Consider the following 12,756-nt stretch of genomic DNA (forward strand, 5'->3'; position numbering starts at 1 on the left):
TAAAAGAGGACAAACTTATGGTGTGGCCACCATCTTCCCCTGACCTCAACCCCATTGAGAACCTCTGGAGCATCATCAAAAGGAGTGTCTATGATGGCGGGAGGCAGTTCACATCTAAGGCTGTGTGCACACGCTGCGGAAAAGGTGCGGATTCATCCGCGCGGATTTTGTACAATCCGCAGGTGAAACCGCAGGTCAAAAGACCTGCGGTTTTATCTGCGGATTGCTCTGCGGTTTTGCCCTGCGGTTTTTCATCTCCTCAATGGAGGAGATGGCAAACCGCAGGAGAATCCGCAGAAAGAATTGACATGTCAATTCTTTCTGCGGATTGAAAACCGCAGATAATCCGCGCGGAAAATTCCGCACCGTCTGCACTGCGGTTTTTGATTCCCATAGGGAATCATTGTACTGTACACCGCAGCAAAAACTGCTGTGGGTCCGCAGCGGCCAAAACCGCTGCGGAACCGCAGCAAAATCCGCAGCGTGTGCACACAGCCTCAGAAACAGCTCTGGGAGGGGATTCTGTCCACATGCAAAACAATGGAAGCACAAACCATCCAAAAACTGACAAATTCAATGGACGAGAGAGTTCAGAAGCTTCTTTCGAACAAAGGGTCCTATGTGCAAATGTAACATCACCTAGAATAAAGTTTTGACTTGAAAACTGTTTGATTTCATTTTGTTATAAGCTGATAATGCTTATAATTTCACAATTCACCATTTTTTTGTTCAAAATAAAAAGGTTGAAAACTCTGCTGTGCATAATAATTTGGAACATGCATTTTGAGTGTTTATTTTTAAAAATATACTGTTCTCATAGGCAGTTTGTTCAAAAACATTGCAATTATACTAGAATATTAGATGACTGGAAAATAACAATGACTGCAATTCATATAGGTAATTTAGAGAAAATATGAGGAAATATTATTTTTTGCATAATAATTTGGAACACAGTGTACATATATACACACACACACACTGTATATATATATATATATATATATATATATATATATATATATATATATATATATATAATTTATTTATTACTACACACCCTTTATACCTAGAGAAAACCTGTCAGCATAGCTGGTCTGTTTTATTAGATTATTATGTTTCTTATTTATAACAATTATATATTTTTGTTGTTCTAAATCACAACCTGGAATTTCACAGTTTTTCTTTAAGGTTTGTGTCAGTTCATGGAAAGAACATGCCTACAACTGTGAACAATTGCTTTTTTTTATTGTGAAGCAAATAACTAAATAGGACTAAATAACTGAAATTTTCAGAGTGCATAACTATTCACCCATTTAAAGTCAGTACTATGTAGAGCCTCCTTTCCAACAATAACAGCTGCAAGGTGCTTTGGATAAGTCTCTATGAGCTTTCCACATCTAGCCACTGTGTTTTCTTGCCCATTCCTCCAGGCAAAACTGCTCCAGCTCCTTCAAGTTAGCTGGTTTCCTCTGGTGAACAGCAATCTTCAAGTCTGACCACAGATTCTCAATTGGATTAAGATCTGGGCTTTGACTAGGCTACTCCAAAACATTTACACTTTTCCCCTTAAACCACTTAAGCAGTATGCTATGGGTTATTGTCTTGTTGTTAGGTGAACCTTAGTCCCAGTCTCAAATCCCTGACAAACAGGTTTTTCTCAAGAATATCTTTGTATTAAGCACCATCCATCTTCCCCTCGACTTTGATCATTTTTCCTGTCCCTGCTGCCAAAAAAGATCCCCACAGCATGATGATGCTGCCACCACCATGTTTCTCTGTGGGGATGGTGATCTTGGGTTGATGAGATGTGGTGGTTTGGCGCTTGATGGACAAAAAATTTAATCTTGGTCTTATCTGACCACAGCACCTTGCTTTACATATTTGAAGAGTGTCCCACATGTCTTTTGAAACTCGAATAGAGCCATACAATTTTGTAAGTAAAGGCTTTGTTTTCTTCCCACTTTTCCATAAAGGCCACCTCTACGGAATGTACAGTTTACTGTGGTCGTATGGACAGATACTCCAGTCTCTGCTTTAGAACTCTGCAGCTCCTTCAGGGTTACCAATGGTCCCTGTTCTGTTTGTCTGATTAATGCCCTCTTTGCCTGGACAGAGAGTTTTGGTGGGCATCCCTCGCTTGGCAGGTTTGTTGTGGTACAATGTTCTTTCCATTTGATGATAATAGACAAATTTGCTGCATCATGCTCAGAGCATAATCTAGCAAGTTTGCTAGTTCTGGTGACCTGAATATCGTCATGACGACATTGGGTCAACATGGCAACGATCGGCCCTTTGCGATGATATCGCGGAGGCGCCGATCGGAGAGCAGAGGATGCTCCTTCCCTATGCATGACTGCTAATTGCTATGATCGATATCGATTTAAATACTAGAGAAAAAGAGAGCTGAAGGCTCATGGAATATAATCCTAAAATATTGAATTTTTATTGAAATATATTAAAAATTCAACAATTTAAAATACAGAGGCTGCTAAGCTATATTTAGGAAAACAGACAAACGGACTGAAAATAGTGCAAAGTGCATTAACGTGAACCACTTATGATCCCGTTACAGTCTGGCATTTCCTCTTCAAAGTACTCCATCTAGGACAATCTGTGGTATTTCTACTTCCACTGTTGGAGCAGTCGGTTTTCCATCTTCACCAAGCGGACTCAGGTTAAAGCGAACTTGTCACCAATTTTTGGCCGATAGGGAGTTACAGCCACCACCTTTCAGGCCTTATCTACAGCATTCTATAATGCTGTAGATAAGCCTCTGATCCTACCTGCAAGAGAACAAAAATAAGTTTTATTATACTCACCCGGGAGGTGTGGTCCGGTCCAATGGGTGTCGCAGGTCCTGGTCTGGCGCCTCCCATCTTCTTATGATCGTAGCCCTCCTGCTTGCTTCATGGATCCCTGGCATCGCGTTCCTAAGCAGGCACACTTATCTGCCCTGTTGAGGGCAGAGCAAAGTACTGAGGTGCAGGCGCAAAAGGGCAGATAAGTGTGCCTGCATGGGAACGCAATGCCGGGAAGCGATGAAGCAAGCAGGAGGGCGGCATCGCAAGAAGATGGGAGGTACCGGACCTGGACCTGCGACAGCCATCGGACCAGACCACCCCCCCAGGTGAGTATAATAAGATTTATTTTTCTTCTCTTGCAGGTCGGATCGGGGGCTTATCTACAGCATTATAGAATGCAGTATATAAGCCCTGAAAAGTCATGGCCGTATCTTATATTGGCCGAATCTGGCGACAGTTTCCCTTTAACATGTGGCGATGCCTTTTCATCTTTTATCAAAGGCGAGGGAAATCGCCATGACGAATACATATACTGCAATTGTCGAGAAGGGGTTAATATAGGTTTTTTTTTTTAAATTATTATTGAGATGTTAATTTAAAGCACGTTTACCCAACCTGCGGCCGGGGGTCACATGCGGCCCACAATAGCCTTCTTTGCAGGCCTCATCCATCTGCATACTGTCTGATCACGAGTATTTTCAATGTCATGTTGAAGACCAGCGAAACGTAAAGATATTTAATACAAATTGAAAGTAATACTTTGGTAATATTGTGGCTCACTGCTTTGGTTCAATCTGACAATGTGGCCTTTGTGCCCAAAATGGTTGGGCACAGTTGATTTAAAGATGGCAAGTCAGCGATAGAGGTTAATTCGATACCTTTAGTAAAGGCATCCCCTCTGTGTTTTTTTTATTTATCCACATTTTAAGTTTGTGTCCAATTAGCTTTAGGTGGATAGGGCTGGCGTTGTGGGTAGGGATTTCGGCTCCTGTCTCGGCCCCTCTGCCTGCTTCTGGTGTCTGTATGACAGTTCACTGCTTTGTGAGTGACCTGCTTCCTGTTTAAAATTTTGCGCCAGTGCCATCCTTTTCACGGTCAATCTGTGCACGCACTGCCCTTCTGGTGGGCCTCAAAAAGAAATTAAAAAAAAAAAAAAGGCGTCAATGTCGGCGCCTGCGCAGACTTCGATCTCGACTCAAATAAATCTCTAAAGGGTCATCAGTCACTGAACCGAGATTTCAATCTGCAAATGCGGCACCACTAGCGCCATTTTATTGAAGACCGATGGGAGATCAATCTCACGTCGCTTGAAGCAAGGATGGTGCGGGCATTAAATTTCAAAACACGAGGCAGGTGACTCACAAAGCAGTAACCTGTCATACTAACACCAGAGGCAGAAGGAGGGACCGGGGCAGGAGCTGAAGACCCTACCCACGGTCCTTCACTGTAGGATACGCTTTTCTATGCAGTGGGATCTCATAGATTTTAGTGAATGCTTATAACGTGTTTGTCTGAAAAAGAATTTGTGTGCACAGAGCCTAACCTTTACTCCCACCGTTAAAATGTGCACTTTTATGTTTTAATGATGGATTTTAAAAGTTACTAGTTGAAGAGCCCGGCGTTGCCTGGGCATAGTAATTAACTGTGGTTAGTTATAACAAATTATAATAATTATATTGCACATAAAAACATTTCACATCATATATTCAACACTACAGATTTGCAACACAAATTAACTAAATGATTACCTAAGTATTGATAGTAATTTATTTTCAACTCATTCAAGAGCCTTTTCATAAACAACATTTTTGTTTTTTCCGTTTGGTGCAAAGATGAACAGATTTTTGGCAGTTCCAACTCTTGAACAGGTCACGTAAAGTTGACCATGAGAATAGCATGGAGATTGCAAGTGGATCCCTACTACTTTCAAGGACTGTCCCTGAGCCTTGTTAATGGACATTGCAAATGCCAGTTGAACTGGTAACTGGAGGCGTTTAAAATCAAAAGTGAAATCAGATGGAATGTGTGGAATTCTGGGAATGAAAATGTCCTCTCCTTTGGCACATCCTGTTGCTGAGCTGTGTATCTAATCCTATCCTGTGTGATACTGTCTGCTGAGCCGTGTATCTAATCCTATCCTGTGCGATACGGTGTGCTGAGCTGTGTATCTAATCCTTTCCTGTGTGATACTGTGTGCTCAGCCGTGTATCTAATCTTATCCTGTGTTACTGTCTGCTGAGCTGTTTCTCTAATCCTATCCTGTGTGATACTGGGCTCCCCCTGCAGTCTGTCTCAGAGGGTGGTCTGTGTCAGCACAGTAATAAATTGTGTTATTTCCAGCTTACAGAAGGACGATAACACCATAGAAATTATAAGAATAATAGGCCTCAGTTACCACAACTGTCTACAAGGAAAAATGTTGCTCATAGCAACCAATCACAGCTCAGCTTTCATCTTTTAAACAGCTCTGGTGAAATTAAAGATGCTTAGTGATTTGTTGCTATGTGGAGTGGACGTGGCTTGATACAAACACACACACACACACACTCAGTTTTATATATATATATATTATATATATATATATATATATATATATATATATATATATACATATATACACACACACACATATATATATATATATATATATATATATATTCCAATTATGTAGAGCCATTCGTACAGTCAATGTCACCAGTGCTGTTTGTCTGCCATACTGGAGAAGATGGTGGGCTCGAGTCGCCCTTATATTACACAGGAGCCAGATTTCCCTAGCAAAGTAAGCCATTTGCTGAGGGTACCGGCGTGGGATACGGGACAATAACGGTCATGCCACAAAGACTTTATGTAAAGATTATTTTGGACTTACTGACTAATTGAAGACATTGATGAAGAATCCTCATGTGAATTATGTTTTAGGGAGCTCATTAACTTGTTGCATGTCTTCTTGTCAGATGCAAGAGGTTTTGCCTGAAGTTCATTTACTTCTTGTCCTACTTGAATTTTTTTTCCATCAATAACGTCCAGCAGATCTTCAGCGGACAGGTCGTCCGATTCAGTAATGGACACCGTGAGGTCACTGCTGCTGTCAAAAACATCACTGTCTTCCTTTTTGGAGGCTGGAAGAGAAGCTGTAGAAAAACAAAACAACAGCTGGACACTACTTACATCAAACAGCTTCTAGATCCCTGGAAAACCCATGAAACGCATTAGTATTGAGTGAACAGAGCAGAGAGTGAAGTGTAGAATAAATGCTCCAAACTGAACTTCAGGAATGGAAAACCCTTCGATTAAACCGTTTCAGCAACTAAGATTTTCCATCCAGATTTAGATTTAGAACGGAAAATCCACAACAGAAAAAAGTACAAGCAAAGTGGATTAGGTTTGATCAAATATAAAAAACATATTTTTGCTGACTGCCAGCAGATTACACTCACTGAGGATTACCCTTGCAGTTAGGTTTAGTAGAAAAAAATCTTTGCATTCAAAAATTTATCGTAAAAAAAAAAAAAATTATAATATCCACCCCTGAGCTTCCATAACACTGATCTCTTATGCCTTCTGGTTCCTGGCATTCAGGGTCCAGCAATGAGAAGTCTACACATGACTGCTGCATCCAATCAAAGACTTTGTAGCTCTCATATGACGACAAATCATCGCTGGAAGTTCGTTGTAGAAGAATCGGAGAGGATCAGGGAATCACTGCTGTCATGAAAGCAAGCATAGATTTTTTTTGTAATACACACACACGCTCACCTATTTTTTGGGAAAAAAATGTGTGAAAAAACTTAGTGAAATTTATCATCCTGATTTTTCTGCACGTTATGTCTGGGTTTGTTGTGGAAACTTTTAATGTCTTAACATAACCCATCTGTACATTGAAGAAGAAATCTATGAGAGAATTCTATTCACTGTCTTCTGAATTAGCCAGAGATTTCTTCACCAGCAATGTCCATGCTTCTACCTTACAGGGAATCTGTCACCTATTTTCTCAAATATCAGCTACCGGCACCGCCATCAGGGGCTTATCTACAGCATTCTATAATGCTGTAGATAAGCCCCTGATATAACCTGAAAGAGAAGAAAAACAAGTTATATTATACTCACCCAGGGGCGGTCCGGGTCCGGTTTTGGTCTAATGGGTGTCGCAGTCCGGTCCGGCGCCTCCCATCTTCTAGAGATGACGTCCTCTTTGCTTCTCGTTGTGGCTCCTGCGCAGGCGCACTGCTCTGCCCTGTTGAGGGCAGAGCAGAGTTCTGCAGTGCGCAGGCGCCGGGAAAGGTCAGAGAGGTCCGGGTAGAGCAGTGCGCCTGCGCAGGAGTCGCGACGGGAAGCAAAGAAGAGGACGTTATCGTTAGAAGATGGGAGGCGCCGGACCGCGACACCCATTGGACCAAAACCAGACCCTGACCGCCCCTGGGTGCGTATAATAAAACTCGTTTTTCTTTTTCTTTCAGGTTACATCGGGGGCTTATCTACAGCATTACAGAATGCTGCAGATAAGCCCCTGATGGCGGCGCCAGCAGCTGATAGTCGAAAAAATAGGTGACAGATTCCCTTTAAAAAGCCATCTACCATAGCACAAACAAAGGCAAGTACCATCAAGGTGGACAACCAGAGAGATATAAAAAAAAAGAATCAAGCAGGCCAAAATCCATAGACACACCAAAAACTACCCGAGACATCAATCTAAAGTCCTCCAAGACTTCCAGAGGCAACTGTAAGGAAATACAGAGTGATCTAATTAGGACTAGCTATGAATGACAACTCCTAGAGGCAGGGTCACTTTTGTAGGTGATAACACAGTAGTTAAAAAGCAAATAACACATAATCGAAGACTGTAATTTCGTGTTTTGGACTGAGAAGTTTTTTATCGAGGATAAGAAAATACTAAATTTTCAGAACATACGGTAAATATGTAAAAAAAAACAAAAAAAACCCCCATAAAATATCAACAATAAAACAGGCAAACTCATCCAAGAATCAAAAACTAAGTATAAGAACAAATGGTTCTTCTGCTTCACTTTAGTCAGAAGATTACCTGCTGCAGACCAAGGACAATAAAGAACATATCAAAGAATACGGAAAATAGTATAGGATAAAGAGAAAAATAAATATATAAGTGAAGGCGTCATACCTGACAGATTTTCACAGGCGCTCCGGTTATCTGATGTTTGGTTATTTATGTAATCACAGGCATCGGGTGGAGATCCAGAGGGGCTCGCGTGTGTAAATCTCTCTTCATTAGGAACCAGCCTTTCATACATCAATGAATCTTCCACCTTGTTGCCTGGGCTGTCATTCTGTAAATCCCCTGTTCTGTTCTCTGGACTTAATCTTTTCAGAGTCTGTGAGCTAAGTTGTGCAGATTGCCTGCTTTCAACTAAATGTTTCCTAGCACTTTGAGTCTTGTCGATCTCTGCGCGGTGTGTTCTCGCATCCTCAGAAGAAGCGATGGATGTGACCGGCATTTTTTGACTAATCTGGAAGGATGATGTCTCCCCATCTATTTTGTCAGGCTTATTTAAGCACTGAGTATCACTATTAGCTGGTACTACACAGCTGTCTGTCACATTGCTGTTTATTGCTGCCTGTCTGCCTGAATGTGGGTCAGAAATAGAAAAGCTCTTTGTGGGCTGGGGAGATTTCCTCTGTGTAAGGCAATGTTCAATGCTTGAGTTGGCTGACATTTGGCGGCCCATGAAGATTGTTGCTGGATGATAGATTCTTCTTGACATGTCGGCGCTTGTGTTAATTTCTGCCTGTCGTGAAACTTGCAGCATCTGGAAAATAGAGGTTGTGGGGCTTTAAGAAAGAATTGGAAGCCGAGAAATTGTTTTTCTTTCCTCCTTCAAAACGGAATATCTTTTGTTTCAAAAACAAGTATTAAAATGCTTTTAGGGTGCTGGATAACGATTCCATACGATTCTGTAAAGGGCACCGAATTTTACATTTTATTTTCTCGCCTAAGAAATACCCCGAAAACAAACCAGAGAATTTATCATTCGTTTCGAGAGAGTGTTTTGTGGCATTCAAAATTCAAACTACGGCGTGTTACATACTAACAACAGAATGGGTGACTTTTTACTTTTGCTCCTACTTTTAAAAAAGTGTGAGGATCAGTTGGTGGGGCACAGCGAGGGGCATGGAAAACAGCCCCATACAAAGATTACATATAAAAACAAATTGGTACAAATCTACACTTATTAATAGCAGGAGGAATAATGGTGGAGGGCAATGAATAGATCCAGCAAGTAAACCAACACACAGTGTGCTTTGTACCTATATAGTTAAGCTCAAAATATCATAAGTACTAAAGGGTACAGTAGCCATAAGTGTAGAGTGGAACCGAGAAAAAGGTCATGTATAGTATTGCTTACCCATGATAAAGGAGGATCAACATAAACCTGCCACCACGGCCCCGACGCGTGTTTTGCATTTCGCTATGCAGATTGTAAGCTCTTACAAGCAGGGCCGTCATTATTTTGCACTAATTATTGTATTATGAACTGTTGAATTGTAAAGCACTGCAGAATATGTTGGCGCTATATAAATAAAGATTATTATTATAGCTTTCTCAAGGGAACACTTCCCCTTGAACAGCACATTGTGTGTTGCTTTACTTGCTGGATCTGTTATTTGCCCTCAACCATTATTCCTCCTTATTTTGACATATTCACATACTGATGGTATTTATGTTTTATTTCAATAAATCGTTTTTAATTTATTGGTGGTTTGTGGCTACTCCATTTTTGTTGGATCAGTATCATGCTTTGAGTACTCCACCGATTGGTTAGGCGGTATTGGTCTATTATGTGGGAGGACGTTATACGCCAGTACTTTACCACTACAATGTTTGTTTGCCTGACAAATTTCTTGTTATTATTTATTAATAGCATGCATAGGTTTAATTTTATTTTAAAAGGCTTTTCCATGGCGATAATATTGATGGTGTGCATATTGTTATCAGACGTCGGCTACGCTTTCCATAAAGGGAGATTGGCGTAAGCAGCAGGATAAGACACCGATGGTGGTAGATTACCTCCTCCCTTGAGAGGAAAGGGATGTGAATGCTGAAATACAAGGTGCTTATTTGCCTAGAGATCTGCCATCAATAAAGCATCGAGTCACCCATGTACATTAGGTGGTGTAATGGCACATCCCCGCATCCTCTTGGCTCTAGGCGAATATTTGTAGTTACCTCTACAAGGAGGCTCTTTGCAGACACATACAGAATTTGTGCTGTCAATGTAATGTTTTAAATGTGTTCCTTTCGCAAGTATGAAGGACAAAAAGTCCAAAGCAAATTTCTGCAAATCACGCTTCTGATTTTGCTAGCCAATCATGTGGCAAGGCCCTTGAAAGGAAATTTGTCACCAGTTTTTTGCTATCCCATTTGAGAGCAGCATAATGTAGGGGGCAAAGACCCTGATTGCAGCGATATGTCACTTATTCGATTGCTTGCTGTAATTTTGACTAAACACTGTTTGCTCTACTCAGATCTACCAGATCTCTGCATGCTAAAGTCTGTATAATCCTGCCCACACCACTGAATGTCAGCTTTCTGTGTCCACTGTGCATAGGCAGAAATCTGCCAATCAAAATTGGGGGAGTGGTTGGACTACCTGGTAGCAGATCTATTAGCCTTCTAGTGATAAAAGTTTATCAAAACTACAGCAAGCAGACCAGTAAGTGTTACAACGCTGGAATCAGGGTCTCTGTCTCTACTTCATGCTTCTCTTACATTAGGTGGCAAAAGTCTGGGGCCAGGTTTCTTTTACAGGATAAATATAGACTTTAAGGATTGCTACCTCCAATAGGTAGCACTAGAGATCCTGTTCTCTTCCTCTTTGAAACGGCTATTTGCATATTCCTTTGGATAAAACATATTTCAAACATTTTTTTGGACCTTTTACGGTCCCAAAAGTTAAAAAGGTTTGACCGACTTTCAAAAACTTGTACACACAGGCAGGGATGGTTATAAAAAAAAAAAAGCAAAACAAAGTTACACTCACCGGTCCCGATCCCCACGGCAACAGTTTCAGTGCTCTCCACAGGGACAGAAAATGATCATCTCCCATTCATAGGTCACTTGTCTGTTAAAGGGAATCGGTCACCCTTTTTTTCGACTATGAGCAGCCGGCATCGACATCAGGGGCTTATCTACAGCAACTTGTTTTTCTTATCTTTCAGGTTACATCAGGGGCTTATCTACAGCATAACAGAATGCTGTAGATAAGCCCCTGATATCAATGCCGGCAGCTCATAGTCGAAAAAAGGGTGACAGATTCCCTTTAAGGCTTATGATTGGCTAAAACAGTCAGGTGACTGGAATGGGAAGCCATCAAATGGTGTCCTGTTTGATTGCTGCAAAAGAATACACGGTAATCCATTTCTAAGTTATACTGTTTTTTTTCATTTTGGTTGCTTTGCTTTGGGTCTGGCCATGGATAAGTATTGTGACAGTCTTAATTCATCATTTTCCCAAAAAAAAAAAAAAAAAAAAAATTAAATTTTATTACATATTTATTACAGAGTATTTAGTTAAAAAGGCGTGCTTCAGTTTTGCAAAACCCCTGCACCTTACTCACTCTGTTGGGTCCAGAACCAAGTCTCTGCCACTGTTCCCAGTGACTGTTACCGACCGCAGGGCTGACATCACCGACAGCACTGTAGCCAAAAACCAGGCTTGGTGACTCGGGTGGCCTGTGTTGTGGACTCAGACAGAGCCGCTGAGCTATTGGCTGCAGCGCTGTCAAAGTGACGTCTAACCGAGTAAAGCACAGTTTGCTTTCAAAAGACAAAATGCAGAAAGGGAAATAGGGGTTTTATGAAATCGGGAAACTCCTTTAAAAGTGAATCTGCCAATAGGATCACTCCTCCTAATCGGTTAACAATGGTGTGAAAAGTGTTTGCCCCCTTCCGGATTCCTATTCTTTTGTAAGTTTGTCAACTTAATATATATCATGAAAATTGGATTCAGCAAACTGATGAAATGTACCATTTTTGTTTTTTTCCTCTTATTTAAGGGGCATCAGGAGCACAAAAAAACCCACGTCTGAACGACGCCTTAAGGAGAGCGTGCAGGCAGTGTAAGAGTAAGAGCAGGCTGCTGAAAAGGAGAAAGGCGACACTTTCTTCTTGTAAGGCCCTATGCAAATCTGCATCATAAGCCAATGCAGATTCAATAGTTTTAGATGGGAATAAAGCAGAATGCGGTACTATTTTCCCAGCCAAATGGCAGACATGACGTTGGGAGTCGCCAAAATGGGTCATGTCTGTAGACAGTGACATACTGAGAGGATTGGCTGGATAATGGCAGACTGTAGGGACAAACCCTCAACTAGCAAAGCTGAACTGTCAATTTATTGCTAACGTTTCTAGAAAAATTCGCAGACAGACATAAATTCAAAAAGCATCACAGGAAAAAAAAACAGCCTTACCAACACCGGGTCAGATTACCAATGCACTACAGGATGAGGCAGACCCCCATGATAAAGGCGGGGGGCAGCACAGGTGCAAAATACTGATGAAAGGACCACTCACACCTACCAATTTCTATGGCGGAGGTGGTCGAATAGTACTAAAAATGCACACAGATGAGGCTTGCATAGGACGCCAGTCACACAGGCAGTGTGATGCACAGAATCTGGCTTACAGCCTATTAGTGACGACCATACTATTATATCAGGTGGGCTGCCAAGCACTATATAGGTGCAGCCCACAAACCAGACACCCCAATGGTAGGTGTGAGTGGTCCTTTCATCAGTATTTTGCACTTGTGCTGCCACTCACCTTTATCATGGGGGTCTTCTGCATCCTGTAGTGCATGGTAATCAGACCTGAGCAGGGGGTTGGACCAGTTGGCCCCAGGAGGTCCCTTCCAACTTTACCATTCTATGATTCTATGATTTTATGACCTGGTGTTGGTTCAGGAACCACATGTAGCTCGCAG

At 41.5% G+C, this 12,756-nt stretch overlaps 1 protein-coding gene across 6 annotated transcripts in view; it reads right to left on the reverse strand.

The window, feature by feature from the left end:
* Positions 1-12,756, reverse strand: part of KIZ (kizuna centrosomal protein) — a 205,321-nt gene that overhangs the window by 150,018 nt on the left and 42,547 nt on the right. For all 6 annotated transcript variants that reach the window (XM_073557411.1, XM_073557407.1, XM_073557406.1 and 3 more), the window contains 2 exons: positions 7,939-8,584; positions 5,671-5,932 (listed from right to left, as the gene is read on the reverse strand). In XM_073557411.1, coding sequence (XP_073413512.1) covers positions 5,671-5,932; positions 7,939-8,584 — 908 coding nt within the window. The remainder of the gene's footprint in view (positions 1-5,670; positions 5,933-7,938; positions 8,585-12,756) is intronic.

Source organism: Dendrobates tinctorius, unplaced genomic scaffold (genome assembly GCF_039654945.1).
Source record: "Dendrobates tinctorius isolate UK_male_01 unplaced genomic scaffold, ASM3965494v1 ptg000250l, whole genome shotgun sequence".
NCBI lineage: Eukaryota > Metazoa > Chordata > Amphibia > Anura > Dendrobatidae > Dendrobates > Dendrobates tinctorius.